General features: G+C 35.1%; 1 protein-coding gene across 5 annotated transcripts in view; it reads left to right on the top strand.

The window, feature by feature from the left end:
• LOC123531300 (integrin alpha-8-like) overlaps nt 1-27,898 on the top strand; it is a 92,028-nt gene that overhangs the window by 38,654 nt on the left and 25,476 nt on the right. For 2 of the 5 annotated variants that reach the window (XM_053518427.1, XM_053518430.1), the window contains 7 exons: nt 13,972-14,020; nt 17,704-17,793; nt 18,317-18,361; nt 21,259-21,356; nt 24,728-24,780; nt 25,910-26,009; nt 26,397-26,417. In XM_053518427.1, the coding sequence (XP_053374402.1) occupies nt 13,972-14,020; nt 17,704-17,793; nt 18,317-18,361; nt 21,259-21,356; nt 24,728-24,780; nt 25,910-26,009; nt 26,397-26,417 (456 nt within the window). Of the gene's footprint in view, nt 1-4,394; nt 4,460-13,971; nt 14,021-17,703; nt 17,794-18,316; nt 18,362-21,258; nt 21,357-24,727; nt 24,781-25,909; nt 26,010-26,396; nt 26,418-27,898 lie in introns of all 5 variants that reach the window. The other 3 variants (XM_053518428.1, XM_053518431.1, XM_053518429.1) reach the window with 3 other exon arrangements.

Raw genomic sequence — 27,898 nt, forward strand, 5'->3', positions numbered from 1 at the left:
AGTGTATCACACTAAATGATTGTCTATGTACATAATTTATGTCTCTAATCATTGTTTATGTCTAACTGTCACATTTTAACCCTACATGTTACTTTTTTATAATTCTATTTTTCTGATCCTGTCTCTATCAGAATGAGGTAAAAACCACTCTTCGGTATACCATGCATGTTGTTGTATTCCTCTAACAACAGTTCCACTGTATCAATGAATACCCTTAGCAATAGAACCCATCTTTGCAGAGAAGAATAAAGCAAGATAAATTTTAAATCTGTTTGCAAATAAATAAAAAGGTTTACAATACTGGATTGAAAAATTATTCTTTTCATCAAGAGAGAAGTAGAATTCATACCCTGTAACTATAATTTTCTGTGAATAAAGCATTTAATGAGAGCATTATAAAAAGTTCTTTGCACTTAATATTTCTGTAATGTTTTATAATTGTCTTAAAAGTACATGTATTTCATACAAAGCTTTTATTATATTTAGAAATATGATAAAATTATGAAAATTTTAGTTTTATATGCCCGAAGGGACGTATTATGTTATGTCACCGGTGTCTGTCTGTCTTTTAGCAGTTTCATGTCCGCTCTATAACTCTGAACCCTTGAAGGATTTCAAAGAAACTTGACACAAATGTCTACAACATCCAGACAATGTGCAGAGTGCATGTTTTGGATGGCTCGCTTCAAGATCAAGGTCACACTTAGGGGTCAAAAGTCATATGACTTTGTTTCGTGTTTCGTGTTCTCTCTCTAACACTTGAAATTTAAGAAACTTGGCATAAATGTTCACCACATAGAGATGATGTGCAGAGCGCATGTGTTGAATGGATCACTTCAAGGTCAAGGTCACACTTAGGGGTCAAAGATCATATGACTTTGTTTCGTGTCCGCTCTGTAACTCTTGAACTGCTTGAAGGATTTTAAAGAGACTTGGCACAAATGTTCACCACATTGAGGCAACGTGCAGAGTACATGTTTCGGATGGCTCGCTTCAAGGTCAAGGTCACACTTGGGGATCAAAGGTCATACCGTCGGGCGTATATTGCTCCGAAATGTGGTGCTTTTGTTATATGATACTGTTGAAATGTAAAAAAAAATGTTTGAAAGGTAGAATATATGTTTTAGGTGTTTGTGATGTGAAAACCCTTCCAATATGTTGACCTAAATGTTCCGTTAGACCTTAATTTAGTTTTTCCCTAGTACTAACGTATGTCTGAGTAAGAATGAATGAGTTAATTAATTTAAAAGTATGGACTCTTAAATCACTGAAATAAATAAAACAGTTTTTGTAAATTGATTTGTTTTGAAGTACCATATTGTATTAAGAGACCTGTTGTGTTAAAAGACCTTTTTTTCCTTTCTTTTAGGTGGTCTCTTAATTTAAGTTATGTGCTTGGAAGATAAAATTAATAGAGTAACTTGCTGCAACTAAATCTACACGTTTAAAACTTCAAATTTTAGTTTTACAAGTTCATTTTAATGTGTAAGGGTATAGTATGTGAATAACTTGTAATGTACTGAATTTTGACTCCTTGGTGGCATATTGAAATAAGGAAGGAAATTTTACATGTACTGGAACCTGTACAAATATAAAATAGTTCTAATTTATTCAGAAAAATGTCAGGATTCTGCCATCCTTCATTTCCTTTCCTTTTTTTCCTACTGTTAGTTTTGTTAAATTGTGCTGTCTGTCTTCACAGTCTCTGGATAGAATTATCCATTCAGTGTTAAGTACACATATGTAAATGTTTAGTACATATGTACCTATTAAAATGCTTAGTATTTGCTTCTATCCCATCATCACCTTTGCTTCAAGCTTCCCGGCTTCTCCTGCACAAAACTTTCAAAACAAGACTTACGAATACGCTTTTCAACACGCTTCATTTTCCTCACAACACGCTTCATCTCTTCATTTGGTTGTCTTTGAAATACATAGTCATTATTTTTCATTTGTAGTTGTTTTGATTATTATTTATTTAGTTTATTTATTTGCAGTGATTTCAGTTTTTTTTAATTTGTTTTTCTTTAGTCTGTTTATTTTTTTTAGGTTTGAAAAATGACTGAATTTTAAGCATTAGAAGGACTGTCAGTTTGCAGGAATTTTGTATGTTATATACAAGTATGTATCGATATATTTGCTTGGTAGTATTTCATATTTCAGGACATTTTATTGCTGTGGTCACAGGCATATTCTTTTGAATAGATATTTTTCAGGACTGGAAATGATCATGTTTATTTTTTTCAGAATTTCCCATGAATATATTTATGTTGTAAAGATTTATTATTTTGCATTTTGTTCTAGGACATTTGGATAAGTTTGTGTTGTGAGGATCGAGATATTGTGATCAAACTTGTTAGAAACTTCTCATGTTGTGTTGTAATTTATAGCTTACTTGGGAAAAATGCTCAAGGTGAGCTATTATGATCACACTTCATCTGTCATTGTTGGTTTGTCTATCAACTATTTTACATTTTCCCACTTGAGTCCTGATTTCTTAAGCGATCTAACTGAAACTTTGTTAGAATGTTAAACTTTGTCTTTTTGAAATCTAGGTGAAATTTAGAATTTTGGTCATTTAGGGTCAAAAACTTCATCAGTAGGTGAAATCAAAGAAAAGCCTCATGAAACCTAGTTGGAATGTTTGTCTAACTAAAATTTCGGGCGGGGCACGTATATAGTAGTGGATCTAGGCCTTTAAGTTTAAAACTCAGTCATCTGTGATGGAAAACTAAGTCACTGGACTAATGAAGGATAAACATGTTATAATATGATACTGCTCGGGTCAATATTTCCCATAATCTGCATGAACTTTGGTCAGAATATTTGTCTTAATTAATAATCTAGATCAACTGTGTAGGTCACTAAGTCAAATTGCAGAAAAAGAAACCTATTAATCAAGGCATGATTTACATGATATCTGGTCAAAATGTTTGTGTTTCTACAGGCTAGATCAAAAACAAGCTTGGTCAAAATTTAGGTCACTAGATCAAATCCTTGAAAGCCTTGTTTACAGACTAGATGCCTCATCAAAAGATAGACTGCATGTTTGTCTTCATATAATCTAGGCAAAGTTCCATTATGTAAGCTGAATAGTAGATAATAGGAACAGAGGTGCACTTTTCCTGTCCTCAAAACCTTTTGTTTTGCAATACATTGTAACTTTTTTCTCAGGTGAGTGATTAATGGCCATGTAGGCTCTCTAGTTTTATTTCCACAACCTTGTGAAACATTTATGCTAATTGTACTGTCCAAATGAAAACTCTTTCCTAGCTGGATCTGTAGACACAATGGTCATGTTGCCAAAAGTATTGCAGTTAACACAAACAGTGTATTACACAAACAGTGTATTATTAACCTTTAGCATGCTAGATAAATTGTCGTCTGCTGGAAATGTCGTCTGCTAAAATTGTAAAGTTCATTCAATTTGCTCCAAAATTGGAAGAAATATTGTCAGAGTAGCAAACAGCTTGGAACCTGATCAGACGCCGATTTAATCGGTGTCTGATCTGGTTCCAAGCTGTTTGCAAAGGCTGTTAAATTCGCCTGCAGCAGGCTAAGGGTTAAAGGTACAATAATTGAACTTGGCCTAAGCAGCATATTAATTATAAAACCTGGTGCACCACTGATTATCAAGCAATCCCTAGTTCCCACATAGAAATATAGAGAGAGAAAAAAACAGGACAAAATTACATGACTTTATGATTGCCGTAATTATTTTTGGATGCTCAATTTCCCAGAGATTAACTGTATTTTTTGTTTAATTTTGTCTTAATACTATAAAATGCAGTTCAGCTAGGAGTAAGTTTTCCCTCTTAACTTTTAATATTGTATCCTGTAGATGAGGACAAAAACTGTTGTTAGTTATATATTTGTTTGAGTTGTGTTTCCTTTTTACACCATCCCTATGTGAATTTTTATATATATACTTAAGATTAAATTTTTGTTTGACTTGAAACAGGTGAAATTAGTTTTGACCATTTTATGAGAACTTTGTATCTGGTGCATCATGTACCCTTCCCACATAAGTCTTTGACATGAGAATTTGGGTCAATGTTTTGAAGAGAGAACAAGTTTGGGGTTAATTTACTAGGGATATTGTTTAGTTGGAAAGAAAATGTTAACTTTTATAAGGAAGTATTTCTTCTTTAGAGTTTAGAGGTGTCAATAAGAGAGGTTAGGCTGTACTTAAAGAATTTTCTATCTAAAAACAAGTTTTGTTCAGCTGCATAGTTTGACAATTGTCACACAGAGATTATTGTGCCAATGAAGGCATTTCCAACATTTGAAGAGAAAAACAAACTGGAGAGTTTTTGAAAGTTTTGAATCCTGTGAATGTTATATATTTTTACCAGCATCTGTATTGTGTGCATATGTGTATGTATCATTTACAGGAGGAAGGTGGGGCTACCATCAGGAGGGCTCATGCCAGGCGGGCTACAGTGTAGCTCTGGCGGAAGTGAGTGCGATCCTCTCTTGCAGAGGTGTCAGATATATATCTCTACAAATAACGATTCCATTCATGTCTGCTTCATTGTTGTATACAATACAGTACTGAAGATAGAAGATAGAGATTATTTATAACTGGGATGTTGAAAAAAATGTTGAAAGTTGGAATTTGAAAAGAAGAAATATTGGAATACTTCTGAATTCTTTTCTTTTTCTTTATTTGGAGAGATATATACAGTAATAGCTGATTTTGGAAGATTGGATTTGCAACACCCAGTATTAAAAGTCTGTAAGGATTATGATGGATCGACTTACTTATAAAGGGCATGTGTCAATTTTTTTTTGAAATTAAGACAGTAGTAAGGCACTATTTATTTTGTGGGTTTGCAGATTTGCACGATTCTTAACTTGGAACAGGATTGTACATTCTCAAGTATCATAAGTACTGGTGCTTCCAGACCAAGAACTGGTGTTTCTAGAACATTTACTAATTGTGTGTCATGGAAGTTAATTTAACAGTGATTAGAAAAAAGCTGGAACCTTTCTCCATACATAAGTATTAAAAAAACATCAGATTGTACACTGGTATGACAACAAAGTAAACAAATGTAACTTTTTTGTGTGATGTAACCTTTATGGTAGCAGCACACCCTGTACATACCTTTAGAGCCTGAGTTACACACACAGAATAAACAAACAACATAATACATACTTTGAGACAGACTTTTGGTTCTGGTTGTTGCATGATATTGTTTTTATCAATGTTACATGCTTGCTTTTGCAGCTTGAAAACTGTGGTGTTTTTGATGCATTTGAATAGGCAGATCTTCTGTAGTTTTATGGCATGTGTTTGCGGTAGGGTGATAGCCAATCTATAGTTAATGAATATCAAACATGGGAAAGGTTTCCACAGTGATGTGATGTTTTTGTTTATTGCAGCTACACATGTTAGTGTGCTATTTGTTTTAGTGAAATTCCTGATAAACTTATAAAAAACGGTTTTCTTGTAAATTACCTTGACAAGCAAGTCCTATATGAGTTGAGGATTTTTCTGCTGACATTTTCCAGCAGTTATTTAATAACCTTTACACTGACATTTTTTTGCTAGTTAGTGACCTTTACACTGACATTTTCTTGCTAGTTAGTGACCTTTACACTGACATTTTCTTGCCAGTTAGTGACGTTTATACTGACATTTTTAGACAATGAATTAAAGATCAATTCACTGAAATTTCCAAGACATTGAGTTAAAGACATATTTGTTTATAATACTAGACAGTAAATTGAAGACTTAACACTGATACAGTAAGTTAAGGACCTACTTTTCACTTACAGTTTCTAGACAGTGAATTATCAATCTTTTCACTGACAGTTCCTTGATGGTGAGTTAAAATCTTTTCAGTGACATTTGCGTATCAGTAAGTAAAAGACATTTCACTGACATTAGTAAGGACCTTCCCACTGACATATCCTAGACAGCCAATTGAACCACTTTTCACTGACATTTCAAGTAAGGAGAGGCAAGGGGCATTACATTGACATTGTCTAGAATTTTTAGCTGGGTAAGAATCGCTCTTGATGAGAGGAACATGTGAAAGACAACCACTTATATTTTCTAGAAAGTCTACTAGGGCAAGGGCATTTTGACATTGTTTAGAATTTTCAGTGAGGTAAAGACATGTCTCCCTGACATTTCTTATACAGAAACATGTGAAAGACTAACATTGACATTGTTAAGAATTTTCATTGAGGTAAAGACATGTCTCCCTGACATTTCTTACACAGAAAAATGTGAAGGACTGCCATTGACATTGTCTAAAAGTTTGAGGTAAAGACATATCTCCCTGACATTTCTTACACAGAAAAATATGAAGGACTGACATTGACATTGTATAGTTTTTATCGTGAGGTAAAGACATGTGTCCCTGACATTTCTTACATAGGAAAATGTGAAAAACTGACATTGACATTGTCTAGAAGTTTGAGGTAAAGACATGTCTCCCTGACATTTCTTACACAGAAAAATATGAAGGACTGACATTGACATTGTTGAGAATTTTCAGTGAGGTAAAGACATGTGTCCCTGACATTTCTTACATAGGAAAATGTGAAGGACTGACATTGACATTGTCTAGAAGTTTGAGGTAAAGACATGTCTCCCTGACATTTCTTACACAGAAAAATATGAAGGACTGACATTGACATTGTTTAGAATTTTCAGTGAGGTAAAGACACGTGTCCCTGACATTTCTTACATAGAAAAATGTGAAAGACTGACATTGACATTGTTTTTAACTTTAAGTGAGGTAAAGACATGTCTCACTAACATTTCTTACATAGAAATATGTGACAGACTGACATTGACATTGTCTGGAACTTTAAGTGAGGTAAAGACATATCTCACAAACATTTTTGTACAGAAATATGTTACATACTGATATTGACATTATCTAGAATTTTAAGTGAGGTAAAGACATGTCTCACTGATATTTCTTACACAGAAAAATGTGACAGACTGACATTGAGATTGTCTAGAATTTTCAGTTAAGTAAAGACATGTTGCCCTGACATTTCTTACACAGAAATATGTAAAAGACTGACATTGACATTGTCTAGAACTTTAAGTGAGGTAAAGACGTGTCTCCCTGACATTTCTTTCTTACACAAAAAATGTGAAAGACTGACATTGACATTGTCTTTAATTTTAAGTGATGTAAAGGCATGTCTCTCTAACATTTCTTACACAGAAATATGTAAAAGACTGACATTGACATTGTTAAGAAGTTTAAGTGAGGTAAAGAGATGTCTTACTAACATTTCTTACACAGAAATATGTGACAGACTGACATTGACATTGTCTGTAACTTTAAATAAGGTAAAGACATGTCGCACTAACATTTCTTACACAGAAATATATGACAGACTGACATTGACATTGTCTGTAACTTTAAATGAGGTAGAGACATGTCGCACTAACACAGAAATATGTGACACTGAGATTGTCTTGAACTTTAAGTGAGATAAAGACATTTCTCAGTGACATTTCTTATACAGAAATATGTGAGACTGACATTGATATTGTCTAGAAGTTTAAGTGAGGCAAAGACATTTCTCTGTGACAATTCTTATACAGAAAAATGTGAGACTGACATTGATATTGTCTAGAAGTTTAAGTGAGATAAAGATATTTCTCCGTGACATTTCTTATACAGAAATATTTGAGACTGACATTGATATTGTCTAGAAGTTTAAGTGAGGCAAAGACATGTCCCCCTGACATTTCTTATACAGAAAAATGTGAGACTCACATTGATATTGTCTAGAAGTTTAAGTGAGGAAAAGACATGTCTCCCTGACATCTCTTATACAGAAAAATGTGAAAAACTGACGTTTACCTCATCTAGAATTTTCAGTGAGGTAAAGATCTCCCTGACATTTCTTATACAGAAAAATGTGAAAAACTGACATTTACATCATCTAGAATTTTCAGTGAGGTAAAGACATGTCGCCCTGAAAGAAGAATAAGGACGCCATCTAGAGAATTTAAAGAAAGATGAAAAGGCCCCTTTACCATATATTCCCTAATACGATGAGATAGGATGAGATAATAACAACTGTCACTGGCATTTCTGGTAGCAGTAGAATATAGAAATGGAACCACCTTAACTAAACTTCTCTGAAGATCTGCCTTAATACAGGGTGCATAATATTTTACTGTATGATAGGCAAGGTTCATAATGCAAAATATAATAGCTTTTGCCTGTGTCTGGTGCTTTTTGCCCTGCATTTTGGAAATGGCTTACTTTTTCTTTGTATAATGATCTTATATCTATATTTTGTATGATGTGTGCATATAATTTTCTGTTTGATATACCATTTGTCATCTCATTTTCAGCTTCTATAAAACAATCAAGCTCTATTTTATAATGTTTCATACAGTGCAGACTAGATTTCGTTAGAAAAAGAAGACAATATTCACTGTGTTATTTTCAACAGCAACCATGATGAAATGACTATAAAATATTTTGGAAAATGTTGGTAACTTAGTTAAATGCTGCCGATAAATTAATGTTCACACAATTTATTTATATCTTGCTCAGTAAGTGTCATATTCCACACAATTCTCCAGTAACGCTCACATTCTAATATGCTTGTCTCTGTTAAAACACTGTTACGCTAGAATGACATCACATTAACGTGCGGTGACGTCAGAGTTTTTGTTGCGACCAAGAAAGAGTGCTTCTATATTTTATCTAGTGTTTGAGATTAAGAGCATATTAGAATTGAAATAATTATAGCACAAGCGTGCTTTAACACTATTTATACACTCAGGTGGTAATACGTCGTTCAAATAATTTCACACGGGCTGCGCCCTCATGAAATTATTACGCCCGACATATAACCACCCATCATGCATAAATAGTGTTAAAGCACTCTTTTGCTATTAATTATTTCTTAAATCAATAACCTCAGGCTACCACTTAATGTCCCTTCTACCAATACCGTTAATTTGTATCCATTTTACCTCTTTGTGTTTGTCCATGTTACCACACTATGTCCATGTTGCCAGTCACATTGCCACTGCTGCCACACAATCTATCCATGTTGCATACAATGCCACAAATAATTTAAATCTCTCTTGCTACTTAATGAATATCCCCAGTAATAACTAAAAAGTGTTATGAATGTTCCTACAATCTGTTAAAAATCACCTTAGTGGAAGAGTTCCTGCTTTGAGTGTGGAAGGTAGTGGCTCCCTAGATGCGTCATACCAATGACATGAAAAATGGTACTAGTAGCTTCCATGTTTGGCACTCAGCATTAACAGGATAGTTCTAGGACTGTTGAGCCCAGTGTCAGTAAAATTTGTCTGGGTGGGGTATCTTGTCACGTGTTGACGACTAGGTGGGGTGTCTTGTCACGTGTTGATGACTGGGTGGGGTATCTTGTCACGTGTTGATGACTGGGTGGGGTATCTTGTCACGTGTTGACAACTGGGTGGAGTATCTTGTCACGTGTTGATGACTGGGTGGGGTATCTTGTCACATGTTGATGACTGGGTGGGGTATTTTGTCACGTGTTGATGACTGGGTGGGGTATCTTGTCACGTGTTGACGATGTGATAATCCGATGAGACATAAAAATATGCGTACAAAAAAATATGTATTTTTAGCTCACCTGAGCACAAAGTGCTCAAGGTGAGCTTTTGTGATGGCCCTGTGTCCTTCGTCCATCATCATCAGTCATCCGTCGTCAACAATTTGACTGTTAACACTCTAGAGGTCACAATTTTGGCCCAATCTTAATGAAACTTGGTCAGAATGTTACCCTCAATAAAATCATGGACAAGTTCAATATTGGGTCATCTGGGGTCAAAAACTAGGTCACCAGGTCAAATCAAAGGAAAAGCTTGTTAACACTCTAGAGGTCACAATTTTGGCCCGATCGTAATGAAACTTGGTCAGAATGTTACCCTCAATAAAATCTTGGACGGGTTCGATATTGGGTCATCTGGGGTCAAAAACTAGGTCACCAGGTCAAATCAAAGGAAAAGCTTGTTAACAGTTTTGAGGTCACAATTTTGGCCTAATCTTAATGAAACTTGGTCAGAATGTTACCCTCAATAAAATCTTGGACGAGTTCAATATTGGGTCATCTGGGGTCAAAACCTACGTCACCAGGTCAATTCAAAGGAAAAGCTTCTTAACACTGTAGAGGCCATATTTATGACTATGTCTTTATGAAACTTGGTCAGAATGTTAATCTTGATAATCTCAAGGTCCAGTTTGAATCTGGATCATGTAGGATCAAAAACTAGGTCACTAGGTCAAATCAAAGGAAAAGCTTGTTAACACTGTAGAGGCCACATTTATGACCATATCTTTATGAAACTTGGTCAGAATGTTAATCTTGATGATCTATAGGTCATGTTCAAATCTGGGTCAGGTGGGGTCAGAAACTAGGTCACCGGTTCAAATCAAAGGAAAAGCTTGTTAACACTCTAGAGGCCACATTTATGACTGTATCTTCTTGAAACTTAGTCAGAATGTTATTCTTGATGATCTTTAGGTCAGATATGAAACTGGGTCATGTGGGTTCAAAAACTAGGTCACTTGGTCAAATCAAAGGAAAAGCTAGTTAACACTCTAGAGGTCACATTCATGACCATATCTTAATGAAACTTGGTCAATCTTGATGATCTTTAGGTCAATAGGTCATGTGAGCGGTACAGGGCCTTCATGGCCCTCTTGTTTCCAAATTTGGATGGTTCAACAGTCCCATGTTAAATATACAGTAAAGGCCAAAACGCGTGAAAATGTTCCAAATGTAAATCTGGTGAAATAGGCGCTCTATGAGTTTGATTATGCGTCTTGTATAATATATATTTGCACTCATACCAAGCTGGGTAAATACAGAAAAGGCAGAAATACAATATTCAGTGAATTACATATTGTTTTTGCCCTGTCCATCCATCCATCCATCCGTCCGTCACACTTCATTTCCGATCAATAACTGGATAACCATTTGACCTAGAACCTTCAAATTTCATAGGATTGCAGAGCGTATGGAGTAGACGACCCCTATTGTTTTTGGGATCATTCCATCAAAGGTCAAGGTCACAGGGGCCTGAACATGGAAAACCATTTCCAATCAATAACTTGAGAACCACTTGACCCAGAATGTTGAAACTTCATTTGATGATTGGTCATGCAGATTAGATGATCCCTATTGATTTTGGGGTCACTCTGATAAAGGCCAAGGTCACAGGTGCCTGAACATGGAAAACCATTTCCGATCAATAACTTGAGAACCACTTGACCCAGAATGTTGAAACTTCATAGGATGATTGGTCTTGCAGAGTAGATGACCCCTATTTTTTTTGGGGTCACTCCATCAAAGGTCAAGGTCACAGGTGCCTGAACATGGAAAACCATTTCCGATCAATAACCTCAGAACCACTTGACCCAGAATGTTAAAACTTCATAGGATGATTGGTCATGCAGAGTAGATGACCCCTTTTGATTTTGGGGTCACTCTAGTAAAGGTCAAGGTCACAGGGACGAACATGGAAAACCATTTATGATCAATAACTTGGGAACCACTTGACCCAGAATGCTGAAACTTCATAGGATGATTGGACATGCAGAGCAAATGACCCCTTTTGACTTTGGGATCACTCTATTAAAGGTCAAGGTCACAGAGGGCCTGAACATGGAAAACCATTTCCGGTCAGTAACTTAAGAACCACTTGACCCAGAATGTTGAAACATAATAGGATGATTGGACATGCAGAGCAGATGACCCCTACTGACTTTGGGGTCACTTGTTCAAAGGTTAAGGTCACAGGGGCCTGAAAATGGAAAACCATTTCTTATTCATAACTTGAGAACTCTCTTGAGACTTCTTGCCTATACAACTATGCATTGGGGAGACATGCACTTTTCTACAAAAGCATCTTCTAGTGGTTTTTAATTTAAACTAAAATAAAATAGATACAGAATAAAAAGGTTATTAAACATTGTACTATACAAAATGAGATATATTTGGACTTGTTCCAAGCTGGGAAATCCATGTTGGACTCGCCTCTGCTTGTCCAATATGGTTTTCTCAGCTGGGTACTTATCCAAATATATCTCCGTATTGTACAGAACAATTAAATAACATAATAATATTGTCCTTCTTACATTGAATAGTTTGGAAAAAAGTCCATAATGCTGATAGTAACTAGAACACTGTAAAACTTTGAAACACAATACAATTAAAAAGACAAATTATAACTGTACCTGCATGCAAGTAGTACTGAATTGCCATCCCACGAAATATAACTATTTTCCCTACAGTACAGACATTTCTGTATCATGAAGCGGAGTTCCGCTGAAGTTCTTGATAAACTGCATAACCTAATTGCCATAGTAACCACATCCTTATAATTCTGGTGACTTTAATATAAATATCAACATAAACATAAATACTCACTCTGTTCATCCTCCATATTCATTTATCGTGTACACACACACACACACAACTATTTCATCCTACGTAGTGTCGGAATGAACATTATCATACCTTATCGAAGGCGGAGTAATATTGTTTTGGCAATGTCCGTCCGGCTGTTTGTCCACCAGTCCCTCTGTCCAAAATTGAAAATACTTATAATTCTAAAAGTTATTCAGCTAGATATATCACCATACCTCGTAATATTATAATGATTAATTAGCACATCACAATTGATTACCCTTTACCAAGTAAAAGCAGTTTTTCCCCTTAATTTGTTTGAAAAAAAGAAAAAGAAAAATGCTTATCATTCAAAAAGTATTTCAGATAGAATCACCTAACCTCACATAATTACCAGTTAGCCGCATGTTTTATTATTCCCCTTGACCCAATAAGGCAGAGTTTTTTCCCTTGATTTTGTAAAAACAAAAATGAAAATGCTTATAATTCAAAAAGTAACAAGGATCATCAAACCTTACATATGATTAATTAGCACATGACCTTTGCTCACATTCAGTATTATCTCTTTGAGCCCAAGAAAGCAGATGTTTAGCCCTTGTTTTGGTTAAAAACAGGGACTTTTGACTATAAGTAACCTAGTGACAGATACACAAAGGGTGCTTGCACATCTTTCATCAGGCTCTCTTCAGTAACTTCAGAGTTATTGCCATTTAATGTTCTAATGTTCTAAAATTGATAACTTCCCCAAAACCAAGGTAACTCATTGATGGATCCTCATGGAACTTATATGGATCACTATGGAGCAGAGTTCCCGCCCCCACCCCCACCCCCTATATTTTGTAAAGAATCATTAACATGATTATTAACTTGTGTATAAATGGAAATTAGATATCTCTCCTCATTCACAAAACAGCCTGTTTGGTGGGGGATATAAATCTACTGAATGATTGAAACATGACAAATTATTTGAATGTTTTTTTTAGACACTTAGCACTTTTTTCTGCCACAGCCATTGAAACTAGAGAACACAAAAGCAGTAAGATGTCTCTCTTTCTAAGAAATAAATGTTTTTGCTTTTTGTATCTTATAAAATATAATTTTGTCTGTGTGGTGAGAGAGTGGGTACTTTACTAATACAACTGCTTGGAGGTTTGGTAGCTATTTTGGGTTTTTCTAAGATGATTTTTCAGAGTGCAGTTTTCACTTTTTTTTCGCTTTTTTAGAAATGATTTTAACAATGACTCTTTTTAAATTACATTAACTTTGTTCATTGCAGATTATGTTTAATTAAGCTTGCTTTAAAAGTTATTACTACCACTTTTAACTTAATTTTATGTTATCTTTAATGATTTTTGTCAATTTTTTTAATTCGTTAAATTCTTTTCTTTTAATTCTTTCTCCATTGCAATAAATAGAAACTAATGTTTCTTTTTAAATAATGTAAAAGTCAAAGAAATGAGCTTTATCAGTTTTACATCTCTAAAAAGTCAAGAATTACATATAAACTATGATTGTTCTTCACCTTCCCTTTGTGCAGGATACATAACTCTGAATTGTATTTTACAGCAAGGGAGACAACTGTTGATTGGAGCTGTTGGCAGCTGGTACTGGCAAGGTAAAAATGAGTAATTTTATTTTCATAAGTATGTAAACATAGTTAATTCTTTGGCTGCTTAGAGTTGCCCTTGTCTGTCTGTCTGTCTGACCATCCATCTGTCCATTTCAATTTGTCATGCATTTTAAAAAATATTTGACCTAGGCATTGAACCACACAGGATTGCCATTCAGCATGTAAACTTGTGCACCTGCTGTTTTAACTGGGATTTTAAACAGACCAGAGTTATGTCCCCTGACATAGTCAAAAATACCGTATTTTCCCGAATTAAGGCCCCCCCTCTAATTAACGCCCCCCGCCCATTTTGGAGGGGAAAAAAGTCAACAAGAACGGGAAATAAAATCACCTACCTCATTTTTATAAGTCCATATAATAAGTAATTTACAGTACAAAAGTCCAATGTATTGAAAATTAAACACACTTTTAAACAGTCCATGTACCGTAAGTCCAAAACATTTGTACTAAGTACGGTACGTATCCAATCATCAAACAAAAAATTAAACGGTAAATACATTTTTGATTTGTTTTTGCACCACTCGCGCACACGCTTCCTGCCGACTTTAAACAAACTTGCAGCAATGTGTGTACGATATACCCTTTTCTTCGGCAGTTTTAAGAACTTTTAATTCAAAAGCAGGCACAGCAGCGTGTCAAACCATTGACATTGTGTATTGGGCTTTTAGCTACCCGCATGTACTAAGGAAAATGTTATCGGAGTACACAGCTGTTTGGGTCATGACGTAATGTGTAGTGTCGCGAGCGTGTCAAAAAGCCAGACATGGAATACACGAGGTACCGTATTTAAATGCATAAAAGACACACTGCATTAAATTGGATGCCAAATAATTACGTTTTGGGGGATTAAACAACACAGAAACACTTTACAGATAGTTTGAACGATGTTTTTAAGTTTTGTAAAAAGTTTCGTTTTTTATTTTTTTTACCTCAAATAAACGCCCCCTCTTTCGAAAATGTAATGCCCCCGGGGGCGTTAATACGGGAAAATACGGTATGCATAAAATGGGACTAAAAGATTGTGTTGCATGTATTTCAAAAAAGCGTTTGACCTTGGATTACGAAACATAGGTCTATTATTCAACATGTGAAGTGGTGAACCTGGGGTTTTGTTATAGATTTCACTCAGCCAGACAAAAGTTATTTATGGAACTTGACTTTAATTAGTCAAAAATATGCATTATAGAGCATAAAAGTTTGTGTTGCATACATCTCAAAAAGTTTTTGACATAGAATCATATAACATTAGAGGATTGTTATATAGCATGTGAAGTTATGCACCTGGTGTTCCGTTTGGGATGTCACTCAACCAGACCAGAGTTATGGCCCTTGACTTAGTGTAAAATACACATCGTGTGTTTAAAAGTTACACATATCTTAAAAAAGATATTTGACCTGGAGTCATGAAATGATGTGTCTATATGAAGACACATCTAGATTAGAAATATTATTGTAAGGTAATAAAGAAATATTATGACTCAGTTTTGCAGTCTGTGTTAGCAGAAGAACTATCCTAATCCTTTTTCGTATTTCTTTCCTCTTTCAGCTCTTCCTTGTAATTTTCCTTTTTCTTTTGTTCAATTTGAACCCATTAAACTAACCATTGTCAGATTTTATGGTTATTATTGTTGTATTGAATAAGAGGAGTGATATGCCATACCTTGTCCCATCTTTGGAAATGCAGTCCATGTTAGGTAGCACCTCCAGTAATTAAACTCTGCATGTGTGTATTAAAGCTTTGGGTTGGTCATTCAGAAATCCAGCCAAAAATCTTTCATTTTAATCTATACAAAGAATCATTTTGTATGTCTACCCAGAAAACTTTCAATACTTCCCTTCTTGACACAAAGCTAGGTGTAGAATTTTACAATGGTTGTTTGTCAATGGAATGCATTTTGAAATGGAATCTTTTATCACCATTATTGAAATAAGCATTTTGAGTAAGGCATTCAGGAAACAGTTAGTTTTGACAGTCATCATAGATAAAGTAGATGAACTGTAGACTGGTAATTCATTTGTGAATACTGACAGGAGTTCAATGACCTGATGTTCAAGCAATTTTGTTACTGACACACAATTAGGATGAGAGATTAGTTCAAAGAGCATTTGTTTTGCTTAACATACAAAATGTAATTATGTCTCCCACCACACAGTGGTGTGGGAGACATATTGATTTACTCCAGTCTGTCTGTGTGTCTGTCACAAAGCTTGTCCGCACTCTAAGTCGAACATTTCTCATCCGATTTTCACCAAACTTGAACAAAATGTGTTTGACCATAAGACCTCGGCCAGGTTCAATAACTAGCCAAATCGGTCCAGGTGTCTTGGAGTTATGGCCCTTGAATTACCAAAAATCGGTCTTTTTACTCATATCCGCACTCTAATTCGAATATTTCTCATCCAATCTTCACCAAACTTGAACAAAATGTGTTTGACCATGAGACCTCGGCCAAGTTTGATAACTAGCCAAATCGGTCCAGGCATTTTGGAGTTACGGCCCTTGAATTATTGAAAAATTGGCCTTTTTACTCATATTCGCACTCTTTATCAAACATTTCTCATCCGATCTTCACCAAACTTGAACAAAATGTGTTTGACCATGAGACCTTGGCCAAGTTCGATAACTAGCCAAATCGGTCCAGGCATTTTGGAGTTACGGCCCTTGAATTATCGAAAAATCGGCCTTTTTACTCTTGTCTGCACTCAAAGTTGAACATTTCTCATCTGATCTTCACCAAACTTTAATAAAATGTGTTTGACCATGAGACCTCAGCCAGGTTCGATAACTAGCCAAATCGGTCCAGGCATTTTAGAGTTACGGCCCTTGAATTATCGAAAAATTGGCCTTTTTACTCATGTCTGCACTCTTAATCAAACATTTCTCATCCGATCTTCACCAAACTTGAACGAAATGTGTTTGACCATGAGACCTCGGTCAAGTTCGATAACTAGCCAAACCGGTCCAGGCATTTTGGAATTACGGCCCTTGAATTATCGAAAAATCGGCCTTTTTACTCTTGTCTGCACTCTAAGTCGAACATTTCTCATCCGATCTTCACCAAACTTGAACAAAATGTGTTTGACCATGAGACCTCAGCCAAGTTCCGTAACTAGCCAAATCGGTCTAGGCATTTTAGAGTTACGGCCCTTGAATTACCGAAAAAATCCGTCTGTTTACTCTTGTCCGCTCTCTAAGTCGAACATTTCTCATCAGATCTTCACCAAACTTGAACAAAATGTGTTTGGCCATAAGACCTTACCCAAGTTCGATAACTAGCCAAATCCGCCCAGGCACTTTTGATTTATGGCCCTTGAATTACTGATTGGATCCACTCATCCAGATCATCTAACTGGATCCACTCGTCTAAAACATCTAGAGAAACTAACATTTTTCATAGGGGCAGTTGTGGGAGACATGCGCTTTTCTCAAAAGCATCTCTAGTTTTAATATGGAAATGTCGATCTGGAAACAGGTTTTAAAACTTGTGTTAATCCATTTCCAGCTTGTCACAGTGTAAGGCTGCATTTTTATTAACAGTATAGTAAATACCTAGAAACCTGTTTGAGCTCCTTACAGTATTTTCTAGTTAGAATAGCCATCTCCCTTACAAAACTTAAATGTTGTGTATGAAATGTGAAAATCACATTATTAAATGCATGATTTGCAGGTCAGATTTTCAACTTTAACTTTGAGGATGGTCCGGGACGTTACCGAGCAACAAAGGAAGGCAGAGCCAAGGATGACTACTCTTATATGGGTAAGCTGTAACTTCTTACATACACCAAACCAGTGTTAAAATATGAATAGTGTGTGAACATGCATTGTAAATTTTTTATGTACAAAGTGAGAAATTTGTAAAATATTTAGGTTTTGTTTGGTTTAATGACTACCAAATGTTTAACGACCTAAGCTTAGTCCTTTGAGTAGTCTACTACATCTTTTAAATACGTCTTTGTTACTTGTACGTGCTATAAGAAGTCTATGAACACTTGCTGCAATATAAAAGACAGATCTACACACCAGCTGTCCCTTTAAATTCACATTTTGTTTTGCTTAGATGGACCACTGGCAGTGGGACAGGGGATGGGGAAGAGACTGATATCTGTCTTGTGGTTTTTCTATCTGTTTTAATGTTTGTCTGTTGAAGCTTTATATCAAATTTTGAAAAACACCTGTCATTTTATTAATCAAATAAAAAACAAGAATATTATGTTAGGATAGAACAGGTGATATATCATTTTAACTGTCAATAAATTGTATATTAAACTGTTCTATTTCAGGATATTCAAGTGCTGTTGGCAACTTTGATTCCGATTCAAGAGAAGGTATATTTATAGATATATTTTGTACAAAAGTCATTTAACCCTTAGCCTGCTGGCGTCAAGTGATTCTGCCTTTAGGACCAGTGCAGACCTTTGTTGCAGACTGGTCATGGTTTGCACTGTTTGCCATTCAGTCAGTATCTTTTTTGGTAAGCACCCCTTTTAACAGTTACTGGGACTTTCCAAATTAAAAGATGGACTAGTTCATTTTAGAAATTTAGCAGGCTAAGGGTTAAATAAAAGTTTCTACTTTTTGTGATAGGGTGAGAGAAATTACCAGTCAGGCTATTACTGGAAATACTGGTTCCCTACTCCGGTGGCTGATCTACTAGTTGCTGCACATTGGTCGCTGAACAGAAAGCTCTTGGAACTTTTTTATATAAATGCACAAGTTTTGGCAGCTTAGCATTCAACCTTAGACATACTTTTTTTAGCTCACCTGTCACATAGTGACAAGGTGAGCTTTTGTGATCACCCTTCATCCGTCGTCAGTCCATCCGTGCGTGCGTGTGTCTGTCCGTCATTAATTTCTTGTCTACACAATAGAGGTTTCATTTATGATTTTATTTTAACCAAACTTGCACACAACTTGTATCACCATAAGATCTTGGTTCCTTTTTTGAAGTGGCCAGATTCCATTATGGGTTCCAGAGTGACGGCCCCTGAAAGGACCAGAATTAGCTATTTTGACATTGTCTGCACAATAGCAGCTTCATTTATGATTTGAATTTAATCAAACTTGCACAGAACTTGTGTCACCATAAGATCTCGGTTCCTTTGTTGAACTGGCCAGATCCTATTATGGGTTCCAGAGTTATGGCCCCTGAAAGGGCCAAAATTAGCTATTTTGACCTTGTCTGCATAATAGCAGCTTCATTTATGATTTGATTTTAACCAAACTTGCACACAACTTGTATCACCACAAGATCTTGGTTCCTTTTTGTACCCCCCGACAGTCTGACCTATATACTCACCAAAGATGCACCCTACTATTTTGGCAAAGGAATATTTTCTCAAAATTTAGACCCAGAAATGCACTAGAGGCCACCATTTCATGCCTGTATTTAAAAAAAAAGGGGGGAGAGCCCCCTGAACCCCCTAAAATGAGGTGAGTACCCCCACCAGTAAATGCATCAGAGGCCACCATTACATAACTGTATTTTAACAATTTCCAGGGGAAAAGAAAGACCCCCCTGACCTCCTTAAATGGGCAGAGGCCCCCTCCCATACCTACCACCTCACGGTGCTATGCGCCTCAGCGGTGACGTCTTCATTTTAGACTGTGCCCTGAGTCCCACCCAGTATACCTAAGGCTGACACTCTACCACGTGTCTATAAAAGCTAGCTCTGTAGGAAATATGCATCGGTACACTCTACCCTACTACACTTCCCTGTTGTACCATGCTAAAGTACCCTAATGTGGAATATGTCTTCAAACTTCAATGAGATAAAAAAGAATATGTTTGATTATGTATCAGTATAATGATGGCTGCATGTCGGGGTGAGAAAAGAAAGAGCAATCAGAATGTTACAAATGCAACAAACCAGGGGTCGTGAGTTCGAGCCAACGCCCCTCCAAATAAAAATTACTAACATTGGGATAAGAGTCCCGTGTATGGATGCTTTACACCTGGCATGCTAAAGAAGCAGGGATGCTTCTGGAATTGGAGTGCTTTATTATCCTCCCTAGAACATTACTAACAGTCTTCTGGAGGAGTCGCCCATATGGGTAACCGGTGGCAATTATAAATAAGCTTACATACAAACATGTTACACATGGAATATAAATCTCGCAGGATAACTCAAACGATAACTTGTTTGATAATTATGATTTTTCGTCATTAAAATGTTCCAATACAGAAAATATTTTTGTATAACATAACAGTATTCACTTAACTTCTATCATTGACAACCTTTTTGAGTTCAACGATGCATGAGAACCATAACAATCAAACAATAATATAAACATGCTGTCGTTTAAATTATCCTGTGTGAGTAGTACCATAATACTTCTTTTGATATACAATAATAATGTAAAATGGCCTACAAACATAATTTACTCCCCACAATTCGTCTGCAATAAATATAATATCTCTGTTCTAAAAGAATTGATTTATTCCTAAAATAAACTTTATTACTTCATGTGCTATACCTATGAACAAAAGATATATTTTATAGAGTTTAGAACAGTAAGATAAGAAAATGTGTGCCATGTTAGATAAGGTTTAAAGAATTACAAAATCCTGGAATTCAATTACCTTGGTGTCTGGCAGAGGCATAAATTGCAGCAAATAATTTAATTCCCTTGGCAAGAAATTTCAGGATTTTGTCAGGAATTCTTGATTTTCAAGTTTCATTATAAATGAACAGACATTATTTCTATATTGCAATAATTTGATGTCATGGATAAGGTAATGTTACAATCTACAAAAAATTAATTACCCCCACTCCCCCCCCCCTCCCCCAACCCCCTAATGTTAGGCCAGTATATGAGTAAATGATTTAATAAAATTTTAGGACACTTGAAAAATTAAGTTGATTACCTTATCTTCCCTGTGAGTATATGAAAGAGGTGACCTTCACCTTGTTTCAAGCTCAAGGTCACTGGAACAGTTTGTGATCTTTGTATGTTAACACAGCATTGTTAGTTCCATTTTGACAGGCCACCTTTCCTATATTCTTGAAAGAAACCAAAGTTCCAAAAGAGACAAAATTGCCCAATTTCTGTATTTTTCTGGACATGAAACTGTCTACAACAATCTAAGCTTTAGATGATATGTTATTATAAAGCTTTCTATTTGTATAACAACTACATTATTTTTTAAAAAGTGCAAAAGGCAAAATTTTGGTTGTTTAGCCTTAAAAAGAAATCGTTTAAGATGGAGGACTTTTTCTTGCAGACTATGTGGTTGGAGTGCCAAGAGGTCGACAGCTTCAGGGAAAGGTTGTTATTTACACACAGAACCTTACAATGATAAAAACTATCAAAGGAGAACAGGTATACTAAGTTGTTATTACAGTATTTCTCATCAATTTATCATAGAACTCTGACTTCACAATTTACTAATAGCACTCCCATGAATTAGTATAGACAGTTGTTGATGGAATTCCAAATGTTATGTCAGAAGTACCTATTGGTATGAAATAATATTTTCAACAGGTGAATAGTCATTTAAGGTGTGGTCACATTTTGATTTGAAATGCATTCCTGATCTAATAGTTGCAGTTGTTTTATGACTTATGTGTGTGCAGTTAAACCAGGACATAAGGGTTCAAACACCATCTGATTATTGAGTGCCATGGCTACCGTGTGACTGTAGCCGCTGTAGCGCTGAAAAAAGCTATAAAGAATATGCTAATTGTACTAGATAGCACTGTGAATTTATGAGTACATAAAGAACGAAAATAAGAGAGAGAAAATCGTCTGGAATGCTAATTGTATTCAGCAGAAATGAAGTTTTTAGTACTGTAAATATTAATTGATATCTAGAGAAAGGGTTTTTGTCTGTGTCAATATTTTTTACACTACACAATTGTTGTTTTCATCCTAGTGAGGGTAAATCGCTTGTCACGGGTATAGAGGCACGTGCAGTAACAACGGGCGATGAACCTTACCAAGTCGATAATTAGAAAACCACATTATTACATTCACTAGGAAGATTCAGTATAGCTTAAAGGTGTACATCTCAAGATTTCTGTTAGATTTTTTCGAAATTTAGAAAGTGCCTTTAATTTGGAAGTAATTATAAATAAAACCCAAGTAATTCATTCAGTCAGTCAAAACACAATTATATATATATATATATATATAACAATACCCCCGTGTAGTCTTGTAAAGTGTGCAGAAAGCTGATCTTTGTGTTAATTTAGCAGTAAAATAATGATATAACACAGGCAGCATTTACTTGTACATTATAAAATTGAAAAATTATGTTTCTCACAAAATATCATCTTGAACAAAAACTTCTTTTATTTATGATTTTTTGATACCGACTCTCCTATAAGAACTTTGATATTGTGATACATAGCAGGAGGTGTGCCCCTTTAAACAGAAAATGAAGAGAATCTATGATTCTCATGAATAACTGCAAATCTACTTATTGTAGCAGTGAAAATAAACACAGAGTAAATTTTGCAAGATACCTGGAAAAGTTTCCAGAGGTCTATTTATAGACTGATGAATAATACTTACACCGACATAAAAAAATGAAAAGAGAAATGAGACAGTGATATTTTCCCCTTGTCTGTCAGTCAACTGTAAATTAACGTTTTCTTATATTTTTTTTATTCGTTGGCATCAACTACATTGTAGTCATTCCAGTTTTCGAATTTTTTGTGCCAGTGCTGTACTGTCTTCCTGTTGGAAGTATTTCCAAGTAACACAACAAAATACAACACAACATGGACTTTATTAGTCTTAAACATAATACACTCATCAACATAAACACAAATGAACACAAGCATGCATAAAAACAGTATTGTCTTAAATTACCGTGGAAGTTTTTCCAAGTACAGTATTGTCTTACTGTGGAAGTTTTTCCAAATACAATATTGTCTTACTGAGAACGTTTTTCCAAATACAGTATTGTCTTACTGTGAAACTTTTCCAAATACAATATTGTCTTACTGTCTTACTGTGAAAGTTTTTCCAAGTACAGTATTGACTTTATGTGTAAGTTTTTCCAAGTACAGGATAACCTATGTTAATGACAGCTCTAAAGAGGAAATACTTCTCTACAAAATTATATATATATGTTTATTCCTGTCAGACAGAGTTTTTCATTGAATTAACTGCATGGTTTACATAGACCTTAAAAAGGTTATATCCTACAAAATGACTAAAACTCCTAAACACCTCTGAAAGTACATAAATTTGATTTTTACCCACAACTCCTTGAAAATAGGTTTGCCAGCAATGCTAAATTTATACATGATAATGATTGTTCTTTCCACTCAGACCTGGTTAACCTTTTGAATGATATAATACACTTTGCAGTAAAGGATGATTAAAAGTTCTTGGAAATTGTTGATAATTCTTGTTCGGACTAAGATTTCAAGACATTGTTTTAAAAGAAGTACTTTAAAAGTCCTTTAAGAATACTTGAATTCACAGATGTTCTGTATGAACCTTGTGATATTTCAAGAACAACTATCACTTAATAGCAAACACATTTAGTCCTCCAAGTGGTGTTCACTTTGAAGTTTGAAGTAAATAGTGACCTGTTTATTGAACATACCATAATGTTATTCTTGGTTTTGAACAAAATGGTTATTTCATTGCTCCTTGAATTTTTCGATATGATGTAAATGAGAGTTTTGTTTGTTTATAAGGATTGTGACAACCAAAAGATCATGAGTATTGGCTTTTCACAACAGAGCTCATGATGTAGGAATAGATCAAAATTACTATTATCAAGTTAATGTAAATTGGGAATATCTTCTCCTTGAATTGAAAACCAGAAATTTATGATTTATATTTCCTGAAACCAACATCTTTGTGTGTGAAGTAAGATAAAATATTAATGCACTTTTAATCAAAATGTAGATATGCACCTGCAAAAGTGCATGGGATGCTTTTTGAAATGATGAGTTTCATATCACAGAAAATAGATAAGAAGAATAATTTTACTTGAACTCGTTTAAAGGGCATGTATCCAGATGAACAGAACAAAAAATCACAGTTTTAAAAACAGACAGCAAGATTTATTGATTTATTAAATATTAGAAAACATAGATATAAATCAAGTTGATACGTCATAGAATTAATGTTATAGAAGTAGTAGATGCAAGGTAGATTTCTTTCTATTTTACTTACTGTTACTAACTAATCAAGCTTAGAAAACATTACATTAGGACAATGCTATAATGCTACAAAGTTCCATCCCTACTAGGACTATATAAAAAATCTTTCACTGGTTGGAGGCACTGATAGAAATACCTTGCTTGGGGGTAACTGTTAGAGCCTGTTTCCGCAAAACAATTACCTGAGAGACAGATATTTCTGTCTGCACCTTCAACTAGTGATAGATTCTTTTTCTTCTTGCATACCATATTCTTTCATTAACAGATGAAATAAAGTAAAATGAATGCTTTTCTTTCAGGCACTATTTTATTATAGTATCGTATGAATTTAAGCCTTCATTCATAAATTACAGCACATGGGTCATCTTTCACCTCAGGGTGTAAGATGAATTTTTCTAGCACCTGCAAAAACATGGGAAAACTATGTCTGGCGTGCATGAAAAACAGCATCATCATCATTATCATCATCATTATCATCATCATTTTCATCATTATTTTCACTTATTTGATACATAGACATGTAGGAAGTAGCAAAACAAATTTAAGACATTTTCTGTATGATTTCAGTTTGGATCCTATTTTGGGTATTCTGTAGCAGTCACTGACCTTGATGGAAATGGGTAAGTTTATAGGCTATAAAGGTTCATTGTATAGAATAAACAATCGATGTAAAATATATACATGGAATTCAAACAGAAATTTTGTTAAGAGAAAAAAAGAATTAAATTTATGATGTAATTCACTTCAAGTGTATCCCATACCGTGTAGGGGTGTAACGATACATCGAACTATCGATGCATTGCGATACTAAGTGTCCCGATAGCATGCATCGATAGAAAAGTCACGATCCAATAACAATCGCCGATCATTCCTTCAACAATCGATAGGTTCGATAGTTTTGAAATTTTGGTAAATACAGAAATAATTTATAATTTATAAACCAAGAAACAGAGCCAGCTTTCATTTGCACCTCGGAAAATGTTTACGTCTCCATTACAATTATTACCCTCACGGAATTAAACTACCATAAAGGACTGAGAAGTCTGGAAGATAATTAATAAATTTAGTTTCTTAGAAACTTTGATTAAATATATTTAAATGACCTGTTAATTTTAGATGAGAAAATGTACTATGGACATGGAGAAAGAAGGCTACTTGTATTATACAGCAAACTGTTCGGTAGGGCCCTTAATTTAGTGCTGGTACACCTTAATCCGATCCGTTAATTTTCGTCTTTTTCAATGCTTTGGGTTATTAAACATGTTGACATTCACAACAAAATGTCCGATTCGTTTGAGTATACCTTGCATAGGTTTATTGTTTTACTTATTGTTCCAAAGCCAAGGAAGGCAAGAAATATTTAATGTTAGAATTATTTCTGTCCGTTTCAGTTATACAAACATCTCAATGTGTGTTAACAGCAATTATAGACAGTGTCGTCTCTTACACTGTGTAACAATGCCAGTTGGTAGCTTTACTGTATAAAATATGATGGCCGATAACTATTGCAATAGTATCGCAATAGTAACCTGCAATAGAATAGTATCGCAATAGTTTTTAAGCAATATCAATAGTATTGCAATAGTCAAAATTGGCCTCAGTAATCACCCCTAATACCGTGTTGTGAAAACTTCAAAATTGTTATGTGCAACTTCATGTTTTTTAAGCAAATTAAAAACCATGTTGAGAATATTCCAGAAAATGGTGTATGTGCATGCTTTAATGTATGGTATTTATTATTTCTTACAGACTGGATGATATTGTTGTTGGTGCTCCATTTTTCTCCGACTACAGTACAGATAACTCATACGAGACGGGCCGAGTTTATATCTTCTATCAGAGTGCAAAGGTATGCTTATTGTTGAAAATTTTGATGATACGAAATAATATCTGTGAAACCATTTTTTGTTGGCATGAAATTTCATGGTTTTGGCGAAACTAGCTATTTTGTGAAGATGTGAATTCTGCTTGTTAGGAGTTGCAGTGAAAATTTTGACTATCTTACTACACACATACAAATTGTAGGAAATAGTTCAATTTTGTAACGTATATATTTCAAAAGCTTTGGTCAAAATGACTTTTCCATGGGTAGACAAATTCTTGGATTTGAGTTTTAAAGAAAATATACATGGAAGTTGGACTCAGTTTGAAGGATTGATGGCTTTTATGTATATGGAATATAGGTACAATCTATAAGGAGGTAATGTTATATCATATACATGTTTTTCAAATGTAGGTCAATGGCTCGGTCACAGAGGTATGTTCACGTGCACCAGTATAGCGTGTGTTTTACGCAGTTTTTTCATAGTTTATTCCAGGAACTGTAAACATTTTTAGCACATTTATATGCTAAACCTTTGGAAATAAGTTATAATAATGAATATATTGGTTTGTTCTCATATGCAAGGCATAGGTATTCTCTGGTGTTTTACTGCTGCATAAATATATTTATATATACACTAGAACCTGGCTAATAAGATGCCTATTGTTAAATAGTGGTCTTGATAGTGAGGTGGTCTTGGTACCAGATTTTCTTATACTTATATGGAGATGTAGACTACTTTATAGTGCTTTTGCTTACATATAACAGAATCTGAAGTTTTGCTTACAACTAAAAATTGCAATAGAGTATTTTTGTTTTTTGAGAAAAAGTAATAAACAAATAATAGTGTTTTATAATAGCACTAAAAGTGATGTTAATTATATTTTAAAGTCCCATTTGGTTATCACCATATACAGTAAACCTCGCTTATAAGGAACAGCTTGGGACCGCTAAATATTGTTTCTTATAACCGAGGTTCCTTATATCCGTATAGCAAACTAGTTCCTTGTAACCGAGGTTTGTATAACGAACACAATTTGTATAGTGAACACTATTTGACTGACGTTTGAAAAGGGCTCACACTCCGGGCCGACCATGAATCTTTATGTGAGAATGTTGCTAGTCTAGTAGTAGTACCGGTCCTTTCCTTGAGAAATGGTAAATAAACTGCCTGCATGTATATGACTGAAATAGTTTTGAAACACGGCGTCAAACCTAAACTAAGCCAAAATGTACGTCGGTAAGAATGACTGTTATTATGTCTCCCCAGGAGACATATTGTTTTTGCCCTGTCCGTCCGTCCGTCCGTCACACTTCATTTCCGAGCAATAACTGGAGAACCATTTGACCTAGAACCTTCAAACTTCATAGGGTTGTAGGGCTGCTGGAGTAGACGACCCCTATTGTTTTTGGGGTCACTTCTTCAAAAGTCAAGGTCACAGGGGCCTGAACATTGAAAACCATTTCCGATCAATAACTTGAGAACCACTTGACCCAGAATGTTGAAACTTCATAGGATGATTGGTCATGAAGAGTAGATGACCCCTATTGATTTTGGAGTCACTCCGTCAAAGGTCAAGGTCACAGGGGCCTGAACATTGAAAACCATTTCCGATCAATAACTAGAGAACCACTTGACCCAGAATGTTGAAACTTCATAGGATGATTGATCATGAAGAGTAGATGACCCCTATTGATTTTGGGGTCACTCCATCAAAGGTCAAGGTCACAGGGGCCTGAACATGGAAAACCATTTCCGATCAATAACTAGAGAACCACTTGACCCAGAATGTTGAAACTTCATAGGATGATTGTACATGCAAAGTAGATGACCCCTATCGATTTTGGGGTCACTCCGTTAAAGGTCAAGGTCACAGGGGCTTGAACATTGAAAACCATTTCCGGTCAGTAACTTG

Source organism: Mercenaria mercenaria, chromosome 11, assembly GCF_021730395.1.
Source record: "Mercenaria mercenaria strain notata chromosome 11, MADL_Memer_1, whole genome shotgun sequence".
Taxonomy (NCBI): domain Eukaryota; kingdom Metazoa; phylum Mollusca; class Bivalvia; order Venerida; family Veneridae; genus Mercenaria; species Mercenaria mercenaria.